The 25,995-nt window shown below is 37.6% G+C and overlaps 1 protein-coding gene across 1 annotated transcript; it reads left to right on the top strand.

The window, feature by feature from the left end:
* The first annotated feature begins 6,760 nt into the window (after nt 1-6,760).
* On the top strand, nt 6,761-25,108 carry ndfip2 (Nedd4 family interacting protein 2). The gene is made up of 8 exons (XM_056258695.1): nt 6,761-7,006; nt 15,524-15,686; nt 17,625-17,755; nt 19,600-19,687; nt 21,353-21,477; nt 21,609-21,675; nt 22,100-22,205; nt 23,997-25,108. Exons 1-7 carry the CDS (start codon nt 6,971-6,973, stop codon nt 22,201-22,203), a joined length of 714 nt encoding a protein of 237 aa, XP_056114670.1. The 5' UTR covers nt 6,761-6,970; the 3' UTR covers nt 22,204-22,205; nt 23,997-25,108.
* The last annotated feature ends 887 nt before the right edge of the window (nt 25,109-25,995 follow it).

Here is a 25,995-nt window from a genome sequence, read left to right as displayed (position 1 = left end):
GCTGTGCGTGAAAATTGCCAACGTTAATCTTGCAGAGACGGGGAACTTGAGCAAAGAGTTCTTTGGCGTGAGTGAGCAGGAGTAAGTATTCCGTTGCTTTTATGGACTCATTATCTATGGGCTTCTCCCTTGACGGAACGTCCCCCCGATTGCCTGCGAGCTTCTCCTCCTGTCTGTACGGTAATTTCTGTACAGCGCGACAGAGAGTCGAGTGGTTATGAAGCAATCGTTAGCCTATTTTTACAAAAACTGTTTCTACGGGGCCATAATGTAACATAGAAGGTAATGGAGCCCTTTATACATTATCGTGTTTCTTTAGAAATAAATAATGGACAAATGGAGTCTTTAAACGCCTCAGATGTAAAGTTATTCGCTGTCAAAGTGACGCCAAAATGAATTGGAGTCAATCAAAATGCTAACGCAAGTGAAGTTCTGCTACAACATGGCGGCACCCGGCCGGCTTCAACTTCCGGTCGATGGATTACCCCCTTGCGCAAATCTGACGTCAAACACAGCGGATAACGGCGCACACTCTGACGTCGCAAGGCAAAAACCCCGGTTTCACTGTCTACACGACAACACTGTAACCGGCGTTTCTGAACATCCTCACCCTGGCAGGGGTTTTCAAAAATGTTCGGTTTCAGTGTGTTTTCGTGTGGACGAACGGCCGAACCGCGTAAAAAAAATACCTGTGTCCGTGTGGACAGGGCCTGAGACAACCTTTTTTTTTTTTTTTCAAGGCTTGCACCTTGGAACCTATTTCAATGTTTGCATTCTCGAGCCACCAGGCACTGTTTTGTGCAAATGAGCAGGCCGGAGCGCGGGTTTTCTGTTAAAACGGTGTCGTGTTAGTGGCCCCTATAAGTTAATAACTAATGATCTTTGTAACGGAAGTGAATCAATCAAAAATAACTTTAGCTGGACAATAACTTTATTCTAGAGCTAAAGCCAAACAAGCTACGTTAATTTCCTTATCACTGTAAAGCTGCTTTGAAACATCTATATTGTTAAAAGCGCTATATAAATTAAGGTGAATTAACTTGACAAGAGTCCCACTTTTGGACTTTCTGTGCGAGGGCTCCCTCTGGCTTTCAGTATGAATGAAACAGACATTATATGAGAGTGTTTATGGCTCCATAATGCTCACATCGCCATTAAAAATCGAATAAATATTAATCTTCTTTATAGACGATCAAGTAAACATGAGAATTCATCAATATTTTTCCAAATCTGCAAGCTTTTGAACTAAAAGCCCTGAGGGACGTTTAGTCAAGCGTTTTCATGATGACCGTCCGTACAGCCTGTAAGGTACAGGATTTTTTTTTCTCTCAATGGATGCGAATGAGGCACATATTTCATATTAAAGGTATCGACTCCTCACACAATTTAAGCAATTACTGTCATTATAAGATATTAAGAGTAAAACATAATTCAAAAACTTGAGTCTTAGACCTTTTTAATGATGTATAGTTTGTCAAGTTAATTACAATTGTTTACATTGAAACTAGCAGTAATTGTTAATGCATTTTAAAAATATATCTAAAATACAATATCTGCTCTCAATGACAAATGCAGAAAAGTTAATGACATCAAGGCTAAATTATTGTAATGATGGGTGGTTGCCCAGCATGCTTAATAAACAAACTCTGGTTAAAAAAAACCCCATCTATTTAACCTGACATACACATAACACATTATCAGTTTCTATTATTCAAATCAGTCGATTGTTAGGCTGCATAAATTAAGCCACCCAGAACCGGGAACACTTCCTATAACACCCGGTGTACTTGTTACATCTTAAGAAGAATGGCATCTACGCTAATATTATTCTCTCTGTTTATCCCGAGGTTACCATAGTCAGCTGGATCTGGTCCGTATCCAGATCAGATGGTGGACCTTCACCTAGACACGACCAAAACGCAGCCCTGAATGTCAGCTGAGACTGTGTCTAGACAATCCCCTGAAGGCCTCATCTACAGCCATCAGCACAGATCCTCAGCAGAGATCACAGGAATCAGACCCATATGGACAGTTGACTGCACAGACGCTGTTGTATGAGAACTGAACTGACCTGGACGATGACATTTTTTTGCAGAACTGCTTTATAGATGAAATTAACTAATTTAATAATTGATGATCTTTACAACAGAACTGATTCAACACTGAACTTACTTCAGCTGAACAATAACCTAAATGCATAATTCTGTATTGTATAAAGCGCTATCGAATTAAAGGTGACTTGACTTTTAATGTAAACAATGACCGTTTCGTTGTGCTGCCGTCCTCAAGCAGGTTAACAGGTTAAGCATGAAACCAAACACATTTGAATGCTATAAAAGTGTGCACATTGAGATAAATAAACAGCAAACAGCTGGCTATTTCAGACAGTTCATGTTAGCGAGTAGCTAGGCTATTACTAGCTATGGCTAATAATAAATAGGGCTGGGTATAGATACAAATGTCCCGATTCGATTCCGATTCACAAGATCTCAATTCGATTCGAGATTTGATTTAAGATTTTCGATTTTCACTGGCCCCAATTAACACAAAAAAGTAATAAAATAGTTTGTTGTTGTTTTTGACCCATGTATCCTTGTATTGTAATATGACACCAACATTTTAGATACCAGTGAAATTTGAAGTTTGATACCACAGCTAAAACTTCTATCTAACTAATATAAATTTTAAAGATGATTAAAGACAAGTAAACAGTCATTGATAAAAAAGAACATAATCAAACTACAAATAATAGCACAAATAAATAAATACAAAAGGACAAAGATACAAATGAAATAATCAGTGCTTTTAAGGTTTTTTTGGTTGGTCTAACAATAGTTTTCAGGTACAGAAATTTAATAAATTAATAAAATGTAAAATAACACTGCACAGCTCCAGTGAGTGAAACAAATGAAAAGGAACATGCTGGCGTGAATAACTGGGGTGAATAACAATATTTCCCCCTTTAGATTTATTTATATGAAACAAATAAACAATAAATGTAAAGGAACAAAATGTAGCCTACTGCAATCACAAATGGACTTGTTTGTCCAATTTTTAGACACTTTATCTGGAGCAGCCTGAAGTTGGTAAGGAGAACTTGCAGAGTTTTGAATGTCCTAATCAGTTGTTTTTGTGAATATGCAATGCAGTAATTTTCCCTGTTAAGAAATGTTGTTACTGATGTTGCTGATGTTACTACGTGTGTATGTGTGTGTGTGTTTTTGTGCATGTGCGTGCGAATGTGTTTGTGCCTGTTGTTCTTTTAAAGGACCCAGTCATCATCTTCTGACCTCACCACAACACACCCACCATCACACCCTTGGGACAATTTGCCAGCAGCGTGCTGAACCTGGTAAGAGAAACTATGTAGTAAAAATCTAATTAGGTAATCAAAAATCTTATAATATCCATTTCCTAATAGCCATGTTGAAGCTGTCCCCCAGGCCAATGCCAAGTTGGCCTGACCAACGGATTTCCTCACTTCCTCACCATACAAAAAGAAGCAAAGGCTGCAACAAAGGCTGTAAAAAAGGAACTAGTAAGGCTCGACAGAATACAAGCAGAAAACAGATGACGATGCTGAATGCATCTATTGTGAATTAGATGTGAAGGCTGCCAGGAATGGCCTCATGTTGATTGTTCAAATGAAAATCAAGGGTAGTTCACCTGTGAGATATGCATGGAAAAACAATTCAAATAAATGAAATGTTCTCCCCTAGTGAAAAATAAATATACATTTATTGTATGCTAAGTATAGCCTACTACAAATACATTTATGTACTTAATATAAATACCCTGCAATTGTACGTTCGGTATAATAAATTGATATACTTAAAGTCTCCTAAATTAGAACAACTAATTTTGTAATTTAATGCACTTTAGTTATCCGGAAATAGTGCTGAGGTCCAACTAAAGATATACTTAAGTAGCCTATATTTGATTGTGCTAAAGTGGAACTGTTGCAATGATCATACTATCCTAATAATAGTGATATTAAAACACATTTTTGGCTTAATATTAAGAAATGTGCATTGTTCAATAAAGAAGTACTCTAATTATATTATTTATATCAGTAAGTCTCAAGCGGTCAGTAAATATATGAATATATTTGTAGTATGAAATAAATATTGGTATATATATATGTGGTATTTTTTTCCACTAGGGTCTATTTATTTATTTATTTATTTGATTGATTGCTTGTCTGACTTATTTTCAGCAGGTTCATTAATAAATATTCATATTTATCTACTGTTATTTTGGCCTGTCTTTTTAATTTTAAGCTAAAACTGCTTGTAGGCTGATTTTGCTGTAAATGTATAAAGCAAATTTCTTTATCAGAGTGGGGGAATTTTACCCCACCCATTGTTACTGAAAACTAGGATAATGATTCTAGACACAGTTAACTTTTGTTTCACTGAAGAAATTACACAGTCCTTAAGAGGGGCGTTTCCCCCACTCTACCCAAATCTTCAGTGTGTAAATTAAATAAAGGTTAATCCTTATTAAAGTTACAAAAGTTATTTAGTAAGTGATTTCTTTGTTTTTTTCTAGTTTGATTAACATTAAAGACATAATCAACAGCAGGAATATTAGGCTTATGTCACTTTAAGACATAATGCAGGGATCCAATATCTACACATATTTCTCTATTGTTTATGTTAACTGACTATGTTTAATAGGATACTCGCCAAGGCGGCCATTTTGAAATAAATTTGTGTAAATGTATCTGTTCAAGTTCAAGGAGACATGAAATAGAATTAATTTGATTATTTTCACGCTGTCTATAACACATTCAAGCTTTCTGTGGGCGCTTAGGACAACTTCTCACACATTGCGCGCGAGTTCTCTTTCACGTCTTCTTGCGCTTGAATGCTTAAATTGATAAACAAATGATAAACTTTCGTGACCATGCAGCACTGGCTCGATCGGGACAGTGAGTGACAGTTCCTTCAAATCTGACTGGAAAGTCTTTTACGCTGCGCACCAGTATCCCCCATGTTAAGCACTGAATGAACACGTAACAAGGTAAATAAGAGGATGACATCTAGTGGAGAAGACTAGTACGATTAACGTCAATCAGATATTATGTGGAATGTTTTTCACAATACATTTCGTTTCAAATCAGCTTTAAAGAAAATGCATGTGTCTACATTAAAATTAGACACATTGATCTGTTATCAGAGGTGACTGTGTCCAAGTAATGTAGGCTATATAGCCTAGCCTACATAAACAAATCATAACAACATCATATTAATTTTAGGCAGAAACAATGAGCTGATTGAATTATTACAAGGTGTGAACATAATGTTTTTTGTTTGTTTTTTGTTGCACAATAGCATGACATTGATTAACATAAAACTTAATCAAGTGTATACATCCAAGAGGAGCAATTTGTTTGTTTTTTTAGCATAAACAAACAAAGAAACTAGGGTAAAGGTGAAGACTTTAGTGCTTTTCCATTAAATGCTTTTTTTTGGAGACAAACTAGTGGAAATGGTAGTCAAAAGCGGTATTGTTACTTTTCACTTCATTGCATGACAACAAACAGTCATGTTTATGGCCCTGCAAGGTGGCCCTCTAGTGCCTGTTAAAGCAATCACATCAACAGTGTGCTAAATGCAATGAGCTAAGCTGCTTATAAATCTGCTTATAAATCGGCTATTTGATGTCACTTTTCATTTTAGAACACATCCCATTTTTGAATTACTTGTGTCATATTACATAACTGATATTGTCTGATTTTATTGTTTTTAGATATGATGAGATGATGGTAGGCTACATTATAATAACAATATATATTTTTGTAAAGTATAAGTATTTGGATGCTTTTGAAAAATATTTAGATAAATTACATATTTATATTCAACGGCTCTTGAAATATTGTAATTGCGTTAGGCTATATTATTATGTTCTATTGTTGATTAGACATTGGCTTTTTATATAAAACACATTTGAGATATCAGATGATTTGAGACCAAAGTCAATAATCGCACTTTAAACTCAAACCAATTGAAAGAACTTTAAGAGATTATTAATTTTTGTTTGTTTGTTGTGTCTTTACTTTTTGTTCAGCTTTTTTCCAAATAAACCCCTAACATCTTGTATGAAAGCTGATGTATCTCCGTCTTTTAAAGGATTTAGTTTTAACTTAAAAAAAAAAAAAAAAAAAAAAAAAATTATATTGCATATACTTAGGCTACTTGATCTTTCATATTTAACTTACAGTACACAATCTTTGCATTATCTGTCCAGTAGATGGAGATATGCATGCTTGATTTCAGAACTGCTATCTGGTATAGTTGTTGACTCCACAGGATCACTGCACTGCTCTTTGACCTTTCAAATTTAATTTCACAGATAAGAAATAAATACACTGAGATAGAAATCGGTCAATGTAACGGTGTCGTCAACATTATGAAATTAATTTAGGACAATGTTTACATAACTTTTCTAGGCAGGTCACCTTGAAGGCCATGTACATTACAAGGACAGATATTAAAGGGGAAAAGGTGTAAACAGCTGCCAGTTTTTCCAAAAACACACAGAGCTCGAATTACAAAAAAATCATAGCCTATATACCCTTTACAACATAATTCTAAAGTTTATTTTTCTTAAACTCCCTTCATTAACTGGTGAGAATATATAGCACTAGTAATCATTTTGCAAATATAATTATACGTGTTTATCTCTGTATATCAATAAATAAAAACTGTTTGACGTTCACAGTGCGACGTCACGGATGCGTCATGGGCATCTCCTCCCACTCGCTTTGTTTCTTCACTGTAGGACTCGACTACATCTCGTGACCGTTCGCGTTAAATCATGTCTATTGAGTAAATGGGGAGAAAAAACTACGGTCTCCGTGTATGACTTATCCGTGCCATATCTCAAGTAAGACCGGGAGGTGCCTTTAAATTGAATAAATCAAGAATTTACTGTTTTTATTCGCCGCTGGCTGGGCTGGTCGTATATGAAAATGGACCAGGCGGCGAGCCGCTACCAAGTGGTAAGTCTAAATCACGCATCGTTATATAAGTCGATCAAATATGCCATGTTATACAATAGACGGACATGTCCGAGCTGCTGATGATTAACTTACTGTCATTTTACCCGTGTAATCGTAGCCTACGTGACTTCCGCATCATCACATCTTCACCGCGACAAAGTGCTCGGCAGTTCACACAGGACGCGTTTTTGCGTTCAAATCAGCAAAACGTTCTTCAACTGAATGGACGCGTTTGTAAAGTTTCTTTAATAATCTCGCCCTAATTTAAAGCAGGCTCAAGAACGCGTCCTGTTTGAACGGCTCCTAACACATCTGGATATATGATAGGCTACAGTGGTGGCTATAGTAACCGTAGTTCATTCTATGTTGTAGCAAAACCACAAATATGCCATATCGTTTCAATTTGCAATAAAACCATGGAAATAAAAATAATAAATAATTTTAAAAGGCATTTTTTAAAATGAGTCCACTGGTTAGTCACGTAATGCTGTTGTTTTACGAATTTTCAGACATCAATCTATATTAATTTCAGTCATACCTCTCTCACTCGACATTGTTCAAAGTCACATGATTTTTTTGTTACGAGGGATTTACTGAGTGTTAATCGTAGTTTATGTGATTTTTTTTTTAATGTGATATCACAAAATTCCAAGAAGCCTATTGGGTATCTGCAGGACAGTAACAGGAGTTACCAGATCAGTGGGCGAGGCCATAAACAGAGGGGTGTTTTCGACCGCGTTACCCGATTTGCCCACTTCACAGTGAGGCTAGGGTTTAGGGGTGGGGTCGGGGGAAGGGCATCATTTTCATTGGATGATTTATAAACACCCACCTGTTTGAAAACACCCACAAATAATACTCCAAAATTCGCATAATTTAGGTGGATTGAAACACAACTAGTGTGTTCCAAGTTAGTTGGAGTTGTCACAGGTGCTCTTGGAACTGTTAAGTCGACATAAGCGCATTTGAAATGTTAAAATACATTTTTAGCTGTTGTATGTTTTGGGGTGCTCAAACACATGTTACAGTATCACAAGCATGTTTGGATCATTCATGCATTTTGAAGCCTCATTGGCACTTTTAATCATTCAGACACATTTTGAGGTGTTCCAGGTGCATTTAAAATGCAATTTGAGTTGTCACAGGTTAAAGTAACACCATGTAGTTTTTCAACCTTCATAATATATTTCCAAGACCATTGTGATGGTACATCGACTTACAATAGGTTAAATGACACGTCTGCCATAGCCTGACGTGGTCTGTATAGCTTTTACTTGCACTATGTACTAACCGGAGCACAAAAAGAACTAGCCTACAAAATTCGACTGCTTTACGGTATATGTCATACTCTACCTTGTCTGTGGCCACTGTTGATTCCAAAGCTGGATAAACAGCGAGCGTGCGCGTGCGACAGTAGGCTGCGGTAGGCTAAATTATTTACGACCGCGGTAATGGACAATTCCGCTTCCAACCTGTAGGGCGACCGCAGAGGAAAAGTTCCTTGGTGTTGCTTTAACTTGCAACATTTAATGCCTAGTTCACACTACATGATTTTAAAACGTCGGACTGAACTGTGCGGTTCACACTACATGACTTGCTCTCTGTGAAATCAGGAGTGTTCAAGTTGTTGAGCTAGTTCACACCACACGACACAACGTGATTGATCCGCAACAGGAGATAACGCACTACACGAGTTGACAACAACTCTGTCACCCAACGATTCTATCTTGTCTACAAACCACGTTTTGTCACGAAAAATCACGCGATAAAACGAACCGGAAATGACGCAAAACAGCACGCGCGCCAATACCCAGCGAAGAAGACGAAGAAGAACACAACACGCGAACATGCCTTGCTCTGATTGGCTGTAGCTCATGACATCACGTGAGCTTGAGTCGTGCGACAGCTCTGGATATCTAGCATGCTAGATATTTTTCTGGGCTCGGCGACGCGTCTGCGAGCGTCTTTGATGCGTTGTTGGCTCTTTCATACTAACAGATTGGCGTGCTAATCATCGCCCGTTAATCCCCCGCGATTTGCACGCGATAACACCCTGACCTGTCGGCGAGCTCAACGATTTGCAAATCGGGCTTAAATCGGGCTTAAAATCATGTAGTGTGAACTAGGCTTAAAGCCACATAGGCAAATTATTGTCATTATAGGCATGTATTGGGACCCTCAAATGCATGCTGAGGCATCGTTTGCACGTGTAAATTGTACACATTTTGTGGCGTCACAGGCCCACTTTAAAAATATTAAATCTTCAAAAAAATGGATAAAACAGTTTTACCATCTCCAAACATTTACCATTTCAGAACATAGTAAAACAACTTGATTTGTCCCTCTAAAGATTTTAAATAGAATTCTATGGCACCATAGGTGCGCTGGGGAATGTTCAACTACACACTGAGCCATAATAGATGATTTTTGGGAAATTGGGGCATTCATTCAAATGCATTTTGAAGCTCACAGACATGTTGAGCGCATTTGACATTAAATTTTGAAGCATCTCGGCTGCGTTCCAACTTCCAACTCAATGTGAGTTGTCACAGGTGCACTCTGAACCTTTTAAGCTTTTGGGGCGTTCAAACGGATTTTGAAACGCCACAGACATGTATGGGACGTTGGGTGCATTTTGACATTAGTTTTCATGCTTTGCATTCCAATGTGTTCCAATGCAGTTTGAGTTGTCACAGTTGCACTTGGAAGTTTTAAGGTGACATAAGTGCATTTGGAATGTTAAAATGTGTTAAAATAATTCAAGAGAAAAAAATAGTCACTTTCAGGGAAATTGGCGCAAAATATTTGTAATAAAAAAATCAAGCGCAGCGTCAGTTCTCGCAGGTCACGTTAGTCAAGCTCGCATCAGCTGACTCTCAGCTGATCCACGTCTACCTATAGGAATACAACGCCTATCACTGTATACATTTATAAGCTCCTTCAGTATTATCAGCAGCTATCGCGTTTCTCAGGAGCGAATTACCCTCCTCCATCCCCAGCTCCTCCTCTCGTCAGTCAGGATTTGGCATTCTGATTCCCCTTGAATCAGAATAAATTCTCGAATTATGTTGTACTTTAAAATCTTGAATTAATGATATCTGCAATACATTTCATTTTGGTTGTGTTCTGTTTACCCTAAGGGGGGTATTGCTGCTCTCTCTGCTCTTATCCATGCTAGGCTGCATGGATGCACAGGGAGTTGTCGCCCAGAACAGAACCATACCGCCAATCCAAACTGTAGCCTAATTGTCAATCGTATTTGGCGATAGTGGTCCTGACAGAAATGGGCATTGCTGCAATTGGGGAAGCCACTCTTTTTTCATACATCATAACTGATGGAATGTAATAAATGCTGTCATGTTATCTTGCATTTGGAGGCGGATGCCTGGTGTTCGCGAACGCAATCATGTGAGACCGTTCTGGGAGGTCATTATACCCAACCATTTTAATGACTTTGGCTCATTCATCGCAGCATAACCAAACCAACATTTGAGATGCTGTGCAATGAAATTAATCCACTGGTTAGTCCAGTTATGCTGTTGTTTATGATTAAGAATGTTTGGATCTAATCTATTCAATCATACAATTTGACTTACAATTTAAAGCCACATAGGCACTTTTTACTCTATATAGGTATGTTTTAATGCATGCTGAGGCATCGTAGGCACGTTTAAATTGTTCTTACAAATTGAGGCGTCACAGGCCCACTTGGGAAATTTAAATGACTCAGAATGTTAAAATGCACTTTGAGCCGTTAGATTATTCTAATGCACTTTGAGGCATCATAGTGGCATGTTTGAACTATGAACGCATCTTAGGTGTGTTTGGGGTGTTCAACAAAGTTTTAAAGCATTTTAATCATGTTTATGTGTTGTCATTAGTGCGCTTGGGTGTGTTCAAAGGCATTTTGACACATCATGTGTTTGGGATATCTAAACGCATTTTGGAGCATTGCAATGCATTTTGACGCATGGCTGTGTTTGGGACGTTGAAATGCATTTTGAGGCATTGGGTGCAAATGTAATGTCCTTTTGGTTGACAGTTCACTTGGTTTTCAAAGAATTACAACCTTCTACTGTATCATAAAGAGCACCAAGTGCATTATAATCACAAGTTTGTGTGTGTTTTCCACCCTGAACAATAGAGAACTGGCCCTGTAATCTGGATCCAGGGCCTTTTGTTTATTATGGAAATCTGGTGACTCACTTGTCAGTTGGAAAGGGTTATGTGAAGGTTCCCATAAAATAATATCTTTTATAAACCTACTAACAAACATTATGAAGATATGCACCTTACCAAAAAATTACCTTGGTAATAATAACATGTTTTTTTGGATTATAGTACTTTGTGTATCACAAAAAACAAGGGCAGCTTCTAGTTAAACATGTACAGAGTTGTTGTGTACTGACCACACAGATTGTAGACTTTGGATTTGATAATTGAGAGTAAAAATCTGGTTCTTGGTATATGCTTATTTAACAGGGAGGGACTAAGGCTAAACTATTGTAGTCTTCACTTAATGTTATGTTATGCTTCATCAAAAACCCTGTTATTTTTCTGTTCTCAAAGTCTTGGTAACAAGGAGAGCTTTTCATTTTCAGAGAAGAGCACAGCACAGCAAAGCAACTGAAACTCAATTCCTGGAGTGCTGAGTAATTCATCCAGCAGGCCTCTGTATGTTTTCAAAGTCTTTTCATAATTTCTAGGAAAAACTTTTTTGATCTTGCTGCATGTTAGAATCTTGCTCTAGCAACCAAATGTGTAATAGCGCTTCTTAGATGTGTCAACAAATAGGCATTGCTGGTCTTTCCATTTAAGGCACATCGATATTTAGGTGGTTGTGGTTGTACCACACGAACCATTCTCAGAAGTCGCTTCCTGCAATGTTTCATAGCTCAGCCTTTGCTGCATTAATTCTTCTTAATTCTTATCCATTTTATTATACTTGTACCATGATACCACTTTCTCCCACTTTATCTTTGAACTCGTCATTAGTCAGACTCTGCACACTGCAGAATTGCGATTATGCAAGTGTGCAATTTTTAATTAGGCTTAATTTTTGTTCAACAGTTATGCAAAAAGACAGTTTTGAGTTTTTTTTGCATTTTTGCTGCACCTCTCTTCCCAGTCTGTCAGTAACACTCTGTTTAGTTACTGCCTCTATGAAGCCCCTCTTTCCAAAACGTGCAATGCGCTCTGATTGGTCGGCTGGATCAGTATGTTATGATTGGTCAACCGCTTCATGCGTGTGTCAGAAATGTTCGCCCCCTTATCGTAACCACACGTTTCTACACTACTAAAACAACTCAACCAGGCATCACCCCTTTTTTGCATATGACTTGGGTGGCATTTCAGGAGTTCAGAAACAGTGACACTGATATAATAACTCCCTTTTGAGGGACTTTGTGTTTTTTCATGCTCAAACAGCAACATTGGACACTAAAGAAAGATGAAAAAAAAAAGCATAAAGGCTCGTACACACCAGGACGAAAATCGGCGCGCGTTATTCGGCAGTGTTTTTCAATGCGTTTTTTGTGTTCACACCCAAGCGATTTTCGCTGACGATGAGCCGAGTGAACATGCAAATTCATTCCCTGACATTAGATGGCGCCCATTTGTTCTGCAATACCACTCCATAACATTCTCTTTTATAAAGATTTAGATGTAGTCGCTGTCGCGTTTGTCATATAGTTCTTTATGTTCCGACACCAACGAGACCAGCAGCTCTACATTCATCTTGCCTTGCATCTTCCTCGTCTTATTTCTTCCCGGCAGTGTAGACGCTACTTGGCGTATATCTTCTTCGCCGTTACGTATGTGCTCGGCAAGACCGTTTTGTGTTTGAGCGCCCCCAAGTTGTGTTTTACTGTAACTTCAGAAGCTCCAGACACGTGAGCAAAAGCGCCAATCTCATTGGTCGGATAGTTTTTCGCGGCGCGTCAAACAAAAAAAACGAAACCGAGGCGTTTTAAAAAAAAATGACGCTTTTACGCGTGGCGTTTTTCGTGTCGGTGTGCACACTCACATTGGCGCCCTTTGTTTAGTCACGAGGCGTTAAACGTCGACGAATATCGCGCGCGAAATTCGTTCCGGTGTGAACAGGCCTTAAGTCATCTTTAAATTATTGCCATGTATTTCACAAGGATATGCCCTTTAGTTTTTTGTATGTTACTTGTTTCTTTATTCCATGTAAAGAAAAGTGACATATTTAATCAGTTGGTCCAGATATTTCAGCCGAGGAACTCAAATGACACCAAATCAACGCTTTTCCGCTAACACTGATTCTGTGCAGTCTTAGTCATAACACAGATAAGATGTACTAATTATCTCCAGTCTGATAGTTCTTTACAGCCCATTGCAAACCACTTGAGATGCTTTCTTTGTCCCTGGCCAGTTGTTGTGTTTATGTAATGGCAGTTCAGTTTGTCTTTTGGTTGTTCTCAGTGCAGAGTGAGGAAGCCTGAATCCCCATTGGTCCGCTCTGTCCTTGATGTGGCTTCATGGTGTAATCATTCTCATGTGAACTTGGTGCGGAACAGATCCTGAGCATCATTGACAAAATATCTTATCTTGTAAAATGTGTGGTCAGTACCGTCGCTCCCTATACTCAGAGTCAGAGTACGTGTGATCGCAAATTTGAAAATCTAAAACAATCGTGCATTCAAAAACGATTTCAATACCCTGCCTGCATATGGATAGCGGCTCCCTGAAAATGTGTACAATTCAACAGTTTAGCCACATTGAGATCCCAATATCTCTGGGATTGAACCATATAGGGCCTTAAAAACAAGGTATCAAAAGAAAAGATTGTTAAGAACCTGAATCTAAAAACATGGGGGGAGGGGGGGAAACTGTCACCATTGGTATATTATGCAACAAGGATTGCTAAAGAGAACATAATTTACTAAAGAGACCTACCAATCTGTGAGGAAAAATAAAAGAATGATGCCGCCATCTTTCTAAAGTCATTTTCACTCTGTAATTTGGTTTAAAATTTGATGTGAAACTGTCATTTTGACCCCCCCTTCTACAAAATAGTGGATTACTCTGTAAATATTTACCCATGGCATTTCATATTTTGGTTTTCATTTACTATTCATGTTTGTCTTTCTTCAGATTTTTTTTTTGTCAAAATTAACCATTTGAGCCGGTGCCTCCGGTTGAGTTGACACGGAGTTACCCTATTGTGACAACCCTACTAAGAGGATTGCCAATGTAAGTCACTGAATAACTGCCACGTATGCGAAACAGACTAATTTCACCAGGTCGAATCCCCTCGTGTCTGTTTGGACGGTTACTTCTTAACGACAATTCAAACAGGTGTAGTTGAAGGAACAGCCTTGTGCCTCAGTCTCGTGGTTTGCATTACCGTCGCTCTCCTGTTACTGTGTGAATCTCGCTGTTTGCTAACTTTTTTGGCAGACAACTGTGCATCTGATTGCACTCTGATGTGCCAAATATGTCCCCTGCAATCTTGAACTGTCGAATTACCATTAGTCCTCAATGCCTGGAGGACATTTTCAGGTTACTTCATGAATATTAAGAAGTAAGGCTCCTTTTGGACACTAAATGTTTAATTTGTTTCAACACCTTTTTCTTGAAGTTTAGCTTTACAGATTGTTTTGTTGATTGTAGGGAGAGGGCAGTAAGGTTATGCCTCCCTAGAGTCCAAGTTGTTGACGTGTTCCTTGCAGTGTTAGATGATATCCTCCCTTCGTTGAGTACATCGTGGTGTCATTTCACCTAATGCAAGACACAAGGCCCTGTCAGATTTGTCTTAAAGTCGGTATGAAACAGAAGTTGCCATAGTCTTTTCTTCTCTATTGTGACTTATATCTGAGTGAAATGGCTTCTCGAATGAGAAAAATGTATGGTGGGGATTGATTGGATGGTTGGATGGTTGTGGTTTGCTATTGGTCGAGCTCATGTGAGTGACAGGTTGTCCCGCCCTCATGTTTGTAAACAGGTAATTTTTTTTCAAAGAGAGGCATGTGACTAAAAAAAAGTTGAGTTGAACTTTATTGCCCATTCTGTTTGTCACAGAGTGAAAATTTGTCTTTGACACTGGTGACATAGATACATTCACATTAATGCTTAAAAACACATCACACATTAGCAACACATACACAGAATTAACAAAATTATACAATTAAACACTGTTCCCATCATTCCAAGAAAAAAAACACACTATAATGCCAGCCAATCTGTTTTCTTTAGAAAATTGTACGATTTAAGATAATCACTGCCATTGGGACAAACAAATTTTCCTTCTGGCCAAAGGAATTTTGTAATAATGATGTACACTGATAAATCATATAAAATAAACACTGCAAAGTTCCATTAAACAATTAGAATTGTCAATTTTGATTTCATGGTGTGAGGGCGGGACAACCTGTCACTCACATGAGCTCGACCAATAGCAAACCACAACCATCCAACCATTTCCAATCCAAATGTTGAACTTAACACTTAAGTAACGTTTCTTAAATCTGAACATTCGTTTCTGTCCTTCTCCAGTTGCACAATGAGGACGACTCCTCTGAAGGGGCTGCCGGTGGCGAGCCGTCCACATCGTCCCAGGCCGCTGCCGCTGAGTTAGGCATCAGCAACCCCGCGGTGGATACGGATGCTCCGCCCCCTCCGTATACTAGTGTGGCGCTCGGAGCAACCGCTGCACCAGGTACAGACACATTATTATTTCCAGAGCGAGGAAGGGAAGCAGGAATCTACTAGATTAGCAATTCTAGACAAGATGTATTGTGTATGCATGATGACAATAGAATAGAAACGTTTTCAATGTGCATTAATGAAATGATACATCAGTTGACCTATGGCTAAGCCACGCCCCCTCCACACACTCGGACAAACAGTCAACATTCGGTGACAGGCGCTATGGCAGCTGTCACAGTAGGAGACATTTCACAGGAGGCAATTGATGATTTTTGGAGACAGACAGATTATATATCATCTCGAAGTCACCAAAAGGGCATTAACTATGGATTGGAGCGTTATATTAATAATTTTATTGTTGAGAAGGTCCAGGTAAAAATGTACAGGTCACAGTGTAAACGTGATAAACCGCATCTTGTTGCCATCACCATCTCAGACAACAAGATCGAGGATCAGCATTGTTCATACACTGCAGTATTTACATGAATCTTTCAGCACAACATTGCTAACATTTGTTATCTCGGTTATTTACAGATACGTTAATGAAGCTAAGTGACATGATGGTCAACGCAGCTAGAAGCTAACGTTAACGTTTTAAGCTAACGTTACGTTAGAGATGTTAAAGATAACGTTCAAATACGCTGTTGACTTAGAACAGATGTAGACATCCTTGTTTAATTCTTGTTTAATTTATCCACGTTTAGTTGGTGTTGTGGTCTAACGTTACCGCATAACTTAATCCAGAGCAGACACTTATCTCGGTTGAGATGTGGCTTGGGAAAGGGTAAAAAATACACACCGTCGCCCTGCCTCTCGGGATACCTAGTGTCGGAGTTGCATGTACCCCATGCAAACTTAAAATGACAAGAAAAAACATAACAACGGATGAAAACTGACTAACTGCAATGCATTTCAATGGACGTGGAAGCAGAGAATGTCCGAGTGTATTGGGTTAGCTATGCGCACTGATTGGCTCATCGCGTTTGGGGGCGTGGCTTAGCCATAGGTCAATTGCCATTATGACACTGTGAATGAAAACTAAACACAATGTGGATTCTGGGCACCTTTGCAGTGTAAACATTGAAGTTCAGTATGCAAATATTACAGTGTCATCATTGTTGGTTACAGTTTAGACACATTTTACACTACTGTTAAAAAAATTTGCGGTCAGACTCAGTAAGATATTTATTTTTTAATTAATACTTTACTTGATCCATTTAATGCATCCAAATAAAGACATTTATAATGTTTCTAAATATTTCTATTTTAAACAAATCCTGTTCTCTTGAACTTTCTATTGATCAAAGAATCCTGAAAATAATAAATCTTAAGTGTAGTCTAAATCTAAATCTAATAAATGTATCTAAGTTTTCACAAAAATCAGCGTATTAGAATGATTTCTGAAGGATCGTGTGACACTGAAAAACTAAACTAACTCAACTCTGCATCACAGGAATAAATTACATTTGACATAGTATATTCAAATAAAAAAAAAGGTTATTTTAAATTGTAATAATATTTCACAGGATTGCTGTTTTTACTGTATTTTTGATCAAATAAATGCAGCCTTGGTGAGATTACAACACTTCTTTCAAAAACATTACAAAAATCTTACCCCTCCCAGTGGGAGATTTTTAAACTTTACCACACTGTGTGGTTGCTAAGGTTTTCTTGATGGTTGCTAGGTGACTAGTTATTTTCCTAAGTATAAAGAGCCTCCAGTTTTTGAAGATATTCGGATGAAATTCTCAGCATAAGGAGAAACTTCTAAGTCTGATCACTGCAGAGCTCGTTGTGCATCTCTCGGTTTGTATGAGCAATAGTAATAGTGATATTTGACTAAGCAATATCAAGACAGCGCTCCCTTGAAATACCGCTCCCTCAGAATACTCATAGCTAGAAACGTGTGACGTATGACCTGACCTGTGTTTTTTTTCTTGTTTTCCAGAGAGCACGTATCCAGGGGAATTTCCCGTTCCTCCGCCATACAGTGTTGCCACGTCTCTGCCCACTTACGATGAGGCAGAGAAGGCTAAAGCAGCAGCCATGGCTGCCTCGGCGGTGGAGGTCATTCCACGAGTGAGTATCTCATCCATCGCGCCCACAAAGAAACTCCCTAGTCCTCGATTCGCACAACTTTCCACTGCGTCTTCGGTAAAGTCCAAAACAGTCCCTCGAAGGAAGGATGATTGCTGTAGTAATGCTGGTATGATTTGATGATGACTAAAATGAAATGGGGCATCTCTTGATTTGATTTTAAAATGGTGTCTGATTTGCTTTTAACAGTAACATAAGGAGAACCTTTTTGAGGATGTGGTGTGCCATATAAACCATGACCTAAATAGAGAATCCCTCAGATACTGATTTCTCTGAGCTCAGATCAAGAAGTGTTATGTGATGTGGCCCCAAAAAAGTATTATTTGGGCAGTCTTAAGAACGTCTGAATGTCATTGCATTAGATAACTGAATGTCAAACAAAACTGACATCTGCAAATAAATTATGCTTTTCTCAGAACCAACTTCCTTTTTTTTTCCTTTTTTTTTTCAATGACCTCCACACAGCGTTTGTTTTAAATTTACCTAAACAAAGTCCTAATTTACTACTTACTATATAAAATTATAAAACAGTTATGCAGCCCTAAACAACTAAAATGTATACATGCACTACCATTCAAAATTTGGAATCAGTAAGATCTTTTTTGAAAGAAAGTAATACTTTTATTTGGCAAAGATGAATCAAATTGATCAAAATTGAACAGACATTTGTAATGTTATGATTCTTAAGAAATCATTCTAATATCCTGACTTGGTGCTTAAGGAACATTTATTATTATTATTTTGTAATTGCAAAACGAGGACATGAGAGAGAAAGCAAGCACCCAAGTGCTCGAGCACTGTTATGAAATCACTAGAGAAACAAAGAATGAATTAGAGCATTATTCAAGACTTTTGCTTGTTACACAACCGCTACAGTTCTGAGCTGCGGTAGCAATGTGGAGCTGGGCTGGCCGGCACCAGAGGCGTAGGCTGGATCATAAAGGAGTAGTTCACACAAAAATGAACATTTTGCCATTTACTCACCCTAATTTCATTCCAAACCCTGTGAAACACACATAGAAACGTTGTGAAGAATGTTGATGCTGTACAAGAGTAATTCATACAATGAAAGTCCAGTTTCAAAAAAGTATCATAAAAACACCAAGTAGTCCTGCAGTCAGATACGTCTTTAGTGCTGTATTATGAAAGCAATGCAATGGCGAATGTCATTTGCTGAATTTTTTTTTTAGATGCATTTTTTTGTCAGCCTTAAATGATGTCGTCGATGTTGAACCTGCTGCAACGCGTCTAAAGTCATATGGGTTTGGAACAACATGAAGTTGAGTAGAAGACAGATCTTTTATTTTCTGTTGAACTTCTTAAAAAAACAAAACAAAAAAGGGATTTCCCAGAAAATCTGCCATTGAACTAAATGCTTAACCTTAAAGTTGCACTGAAGGGCCTGTCCCTGCTGTTAGTGCACTTGAAGTGTTTTTGGATGAAAGTGTTTGCTGAAAGGAAAGTAATCAAGCTTTGAAAAAGCTACGGAATTAGGAGTTACATTATGTTGTTGTCTTTATTAATATTAAAGTTTTTTTTTTAGAGAAAATTGCCATATATCAAGGTTTTTCATGCATTAAGACTGAAGTTATTTAGTCCTTCATAAGTATTTTCCACTTAAACACTGTATTTGCTTCTATATCTAAATGTACTGTGATGTGATTGGCTAACATCTACATATCATTTTTTGTTTATCAAGGTTGGTCCAATTATGTAAACACTGTCACATTACAACCAATCAATGGTGATTTCTGAACCACGTTTGCCTTCTTATATGCTTCTAAAACACTTGTGAATGTTTCTCTTTATCCATCTACTTAAAAAAGGATGAGGATTTTCCGGTTCGGGATGACTTCAGTGACGCTGATCAGCTGAGGGTGGGAAATGATGGAATCTTTATGCTGGCCTTCTTTAGTAAGTCAAGTCATGCAGACTGTTTACGGTACACACACGACACGGTCATGTTTGGAATATCATTCTAAATTTCATTCATGCAGAAAAACGTATTTATTTGCAACATGTGGACTGGACTGAATCAAACATGCAATTTAGTGAGGTTTTGTCAACCTTTTAGCATATGACAGGTTAAAGCATTTATCATTTTATAACGCATACTTTTTTTGTTGTTAAAAATATGCATATATTGTATATTAGATAAGCATAATTAAGAACACAGTGGCTGCATATAGTAGGTGAAATACAGTATGTGACACAAAAAGCCGAATTCACAGTACTCAAAAAAGAGTAGGCAAAAAGTACCCGGATGACCTACTACTTCCGGTGAGATTCTGAAGTGTGCATACGATGGACACTTCACTATCCCATGAGGCCACGAGAGAGGACTTGTGAATGACAGTGAAGTGATGTAACTGATGCTGGTAGGTCACTTGACAGTGACAACATGGTGGATTTAGTACATCCAGATTACATTAATACTACATACATTCAGAACATACTTTGTCAAAGCTCGCAAAGTAATAACTTCAAAACAATGACCTTCTCATGAGAGTAAGTGATTTCAGACGCTGTGCCTGTGTGTGTTTGCGTGTTGACCTCCTCCATTAGTGCTCTCTGTGCGCCATCTGGTGGTGGTGTGATGCATTACACGACACGTTATTCCATACGCAGTAAAGCATGATCAGCAGTGCAGTCGATCACAGTCCAGTCATGTTTAATGAATGATTAGTCACTCTTTCATTAGTAGTAGTAGTAGTAGTAGTAGTAGTAGTAGTACTTTATTGATCCCAGTTGGGAAATTAAAGTGCATTAGCAGCAATACATGAAGACAGTAAAGTACTCACAGTACACACAAAACATACTATACACATATTATAAATAAACATCATCTTGTTTGAAGTTTAAGAAGGACAAAATAGAGTCAAATATAAATAAAAACCGGTCAAACAATAAAAGCAGTAATGAATAATAATGTCTGATAATGACCTGCATTAAGCACAGCTGTACGATGGGTGTAGTGACCTAATTCCTAGATGATACCTCGGCACAGGATAGATGAATTGTAAATTCTCACAGCGGTTGGTGTAAATTACCTCCGGTAGCGTTCTCTGTTGCACCGTGGCTGGATCAATCGGTTGCTGAATGTACTTCTCATTCCAGCAAGCATGTCATGGAGGGGTTGTTTGTGAGGTATTGTTTGTAATGGTCAACAGCTTGGACATTAGATCCACTCCAATGACAAAGCCAGTATCTCCAGCTCACTACGGCGTAAAAAAGGGCACTAGCGACGACAGACTGATAGAACATGTCACTCTGGTCTGCTCTGGCCCTTTTTATAGATCTGTCATCTATGTGGATCCCCAAATACCAGATTACCAGATTAGAAATCAGATTATGGAGGAGTCCACCTGCATAACAATGCATCACCATCTTTACAATATATGTAAGCAGTTTTCAAGTTGTAATTATTAGCACATCAAAACAATAATCACTGTATTATTGATGCACAAAGGTTTTTTCAAGGTACTTTAGGATATTTGTGTGTGTGTATATATGTGTATATATATATATTTGATGTCATTCCTCATTAATGCAACCCTCTCTCTCTGTTTCTGTATCTAGTGGCTTTTCTATTCAACTGGATTGGGTTTTGCTTGTCTTTCTGTTTGACCAACACCATTGCTGGCCGATATGGGGCCATCTGCGGCTTTGGACTCTCTCTAATCAAATGGATCCTCATTGTGAGAGTGAGTCTCTTAATTATTCTTAATTAGTTTAGTGGAAAACTTGAAGTGAAAACGACTGTGAATCAAAGATGTCGTATTATGAGTGTGAATTCAATCGGCGTGAAACTCAATGGTATTATTCTTCTTTTCAGTTTTCTGATTACTTTACTGGATACTTCAATGGGCAGTACTGGCTCTGGTGGATTTTCCTCGTTCTTGGTAAGACCTTAAACAGTAACTATTTTAACACTGATATAAAAGTCCTGAGGAGTTTTGTTTAAGATTCATTGGCCAGCCATGTTTTCTATAATACTCTAGCGCCATCTGCTGGTTCACTGACTACAAGACAACATGACTTTAAATTCAAAGTGGAACTCAAAATACATCGTTTTTTAGATTTAAATGCATCATGACTCCGTTTGTCGGAGTAAATAATATTAACAAACAATAATCTTTGCATTAGTGAACTTGCTGCTGTGATTAGGCGTTAATGGATTCCTGTATTGTGTGAATTAATATGCTTGCAGTGCCCTCTTATATTCTTTTTGTGGATATGTAAGTAGTGGTGTTTGCCACGTCCAGATAGGCATGCTATTTCGAACATCTAGTTATTGACCTATGACCTGTCTTGCATCCACTCCAGGACTCCTGCTGTTCTTCAGAGGGTTTGTGAACTACCTGAAAGTGCGTAACATGTCAGAAAGCATGGTGTCTTCACTCCGAACCCGCTTCTTCCTCTTGTACTAGAGGTGAGGATGTCGTCATTAAACGAACACACGCACACGTTGGGTTTCCATGTTTATATAATGATTTTGATACTGTACAAACTGTATATTCTATCCCCTTACTCTAACCCTACCCATCATAGAAAACGTCCTGCAGTTTTACATTTTCAAACAAATGTAACATTACTTGGTTTGATTTTAAGCCATTTTCCTCATGGGAACCAAACAATTTTTTTCCCACAAGGACAAATAACAGAAAATTGGATAAGAAATGACAGTGTAATTGATTTGGTTTTTATTATATTCATTATAATCAATTAAAGCAAAGATAACTACTTCTTTTTAAAAAGTTTCTCAAACTCTTATTAACTCTTCTAAATGACTTGCAGATTATATCATACTTCAATGCAAGAGTTTTCTAATATATGATATCAATTTAAAGTTTGGTTTAGTTGTGGTGTAAAGGGAGGAACCATCATGCTCTCCTGTGTTTCTACTGTTACAGTAGTATCTGATTTTTCTTTTTTTTTAATGTGGTTAAATATTTGGCTGCTGTTACTCAAGACTTTAATTTGACACTTGAAACTGATGCTGACTGCATTTTTTGTGTGTGTGTGTGTGTGTGTGTGTGTGTGTGTGTGTGTGTGTGTGTGTGTGTGTGTGTGTGTGTGTGTGTGGTGAGCCTAATTACTGTGGCTGTCATGTTATTTGTTGAATGTTGCCTTGAGAAGGAACACTTCCTATTTGGTCAGGTATTGCCTAATATGCATAATAACCAAGCATGGAAATAGCAGCCAAAATGTGTATTTAAAACATTCTGGGACATTGCATGTGAATAGAACTGGACGATATAGACAAAAAATATTATCATTTGATGTTTGAGAAATCTCACATACATCTGTGTATGTATGTATTATGTACTTGGTCTCAACTAACTTTCTAAAAATAAAAACAGTATATATTTCCCTTCTTATTTAGTCTGTCTTTGTGAAATGTGCCTTTACTGAGGCTGATTTATTAACAAATTGGCTTGGCTTGATTGAATTTGACACAACATAAGAACTGATTATGTGTTTGGTGCAACAAGTGACATGCCTTAAACTACACAATTTATATTTCTCATAAGTACCGGTATAACTAAAATATTTTTATAATAATAGCTTCATGTATACAGTCAAAACTACAATTTCTGTAAAATTTTATAAGATTATTATGATAAATTATGATTATTTATTTACCATAAATGTTGTCACAATGTTGCAGATTTACGAAATGTTTCATTTTGTTCAACGGGGCAAAATTGTTCAGGAGTTACATGCAAATGTGGGATGCACATAAATGTTTTTAATGATTTAAAATGAGTTTCAAAATATTTCAAAAATAATTGAATATAAATTCAACAGGTTATGTAATAATGTCACGGTCGCATGGTTTTAAGTCGAGAATATGAAAGTGATCATTTTACGAGAGTATACATTTGTTTTAAAATAGTTACTTTTCATGCTAGATAAAGTAGTTTATCTACAGGTCTCACAGCAAAATAACGTCATTTGTATCTTTTATATAAGTGTAAATACACGTCTTACCCTAGTGTGGAAGTGCCTTTTATTAACACAATTTCCTGGCTTGAATTTGTGCCAAAACAACACAAGATCTGATTATGCCTTTGTTAACTTGGACATGCAAGCCGGATGTAATTTGCTTCATTGATAATGGCTCTCATAACCTTGCTTATATGCAGTTTGCACAATGAAGGCCATCATGGCAAACCTCCAAAAAACAAGCTTCACTCTCATTCACTCTGTCTCTTTCAAGGTCGCCTCACCAAAACATTCCTCCCTAATGTGAAATTCCTTGATGATTTGCAACCCGTCAAATGAACTGGACTGGATCCCACTGAGGGGAAGAGGAAGAAGAGAAAAAATCAAGCGAGTATCTCTGCCAAACGCTCTGAACTGAACTCGGTAAAAATGGAAGGATTTTCTGAACTTTGAATGAGTGCAAATCGACTCTTAATATTCAGTTTCACATCATTACTTCCCAGTTGGCCTCAGCCCATAAACTTCTGGTTTATTACTTCGAGAAGACAAAAAAATAAAAAAAAGAAGATTCCTTTAATGGTTAATATTCCCACACATTGCATGCAGAGTATTGGATTTGTGTGGGTCGAACAAACTGCAAAAGATCCCTAGAAATATGCAGCCAAGACATCCTATGCAATGTCTTCTACCAAAATGGGTTAGCAGTCTTAGATGATGATGATGATGATGGAACTAGACTAGTTTAATTCTCTTTACTTTGTTGCATCCAAGGCCTTGGCAAATTGAATTGCATTGCAGTATTAATATATACCAAGTTTAGGTAGAATTTGCTAATAATAGCTTAATGGTCAAGCTGGTAATGTAAAGTACAACTGCACCGTTTCTCTTCTTCTTAAGTTTTGTCTCGCTTAACTTTATAGTAAATGATTAAGTAACTTCATTGATGTGTTTCAGACTGGAAATGGAATTTGTACTTATCCTAAAATATATATTTGCCTTTTGCACCTTCATTTTCCCCTCTCCACTTTTTTATTGTTATTGTTTGTTTTAAGTTGTGACTTTGCTCAAGCCTAGATGACTTTAGTTACTTGAATGCCTGAATGCTACTGTCATTTGTTTCTAGTAATCATAAGCCTCTTCAGCAATATCGGATATTACAAGAAATGCATGGTTAACTCGGTTACAAAAGACTAATCCAGTAAACAAAAAAAACCTGAGAATAAAAAAAACCTCTACTTACATTTATTAAATGTACGGTATGTAAAACAACCAAACTATTTTTGTTGGAATAATGATTTTGGATATTCTCTGATTGGCAGAGATGATTGTGTGCTATGTTTATTCTATTGTCTTGCATAATGCCAATAAAATTCAAAATCCCATGTATTTGGGCCTGTTGTATAAAGTCAACATGAAATCTTAGGCTGCATTTACACTGAAGGTCTTGCAAATTTTGATTTGTTGACTATATCCGATTGTTTTGATGACCAGCTTACATCTTATTTTAAAAGTGACCCATATCCGATATCTGCATTTACACTACACTCGGTGACACAACCCAAGGTAGACGTACTGACCTGGAGAAGCTTAGGCTGAAAAGGAAGTAAAAACGGAACAATTTGCATTGGAAGCGGATGAAATGATAATAAAAACTTTTGCTTTCTGCACCAACTTTAAAGGGATACTCCACTTTTTTTGGAAATAGGCTCATTTTACAACTCCCCAGAGTTAAACTGTTGAGTTTTACCGTTTTTGAATCCATTCAGCCGATCTCCGGTTCTGGCGGTACCACTTTTAGCATAGCTTAGCATACATCGTTGAAGTGGACAAGACCATTAGCATTTCTAAAAAAAAAAAATGACCAAAGAGTTTCGATATTTTTCCTATTTAAAACTTGACTCTTCTGTAGTTACATCGTGCACTAAGACCGACGGAAAATGTAAAGTTGCGATTTTCTAGGCTGATTTGGCTAGGAACTATACTCTCATTCCTGCGTAATAATCAAGAAACTTTACTGCCGTACCATGAGTGCAGCAGGCGTAATGATATGACGCAGCGCCTGAAAATAGGCTACCTTCCGTCAACACAACGGAACTATTTTCAGGCGCTGCGTCATATCATTACTCTTTGGTCATTTTTTTTTTAGAAATGCTAATGGTCTTGTCCACTTCAATGATGTATGCTAAGCTATGCTAAAAGTGGTACCGCCAGAACCGGAGATCGGCTGAATGGATTCAAAAACGGTAAAACTCGACAGTTTAACTCTGGGGGAG

The sequence above is a fragment of the Rhinichthys klamathensis genome, unplaced genomic scaffold (assembly GCF_029890125.1).
Source record: "Rhinichthys klamathensis goyatoka isolate OS25496 unplaced genomic scaffold, OSU_Roscu_1.1 h1tg000157l_1, whole genome shotgun sequence".
NCBI classification, from domain to species: Eukaryota; Metazoa; Chordata; class Actinopteri; order Cypriniformes; family Leuciscidae; genus Rhinichthys; species Rhinichthys klamathensis.
The sequence above is the reverse complement of the archived record's forward strand: the minus strand, read 5'-3'. Positions and strand labels throughout refer to the sequence as shown.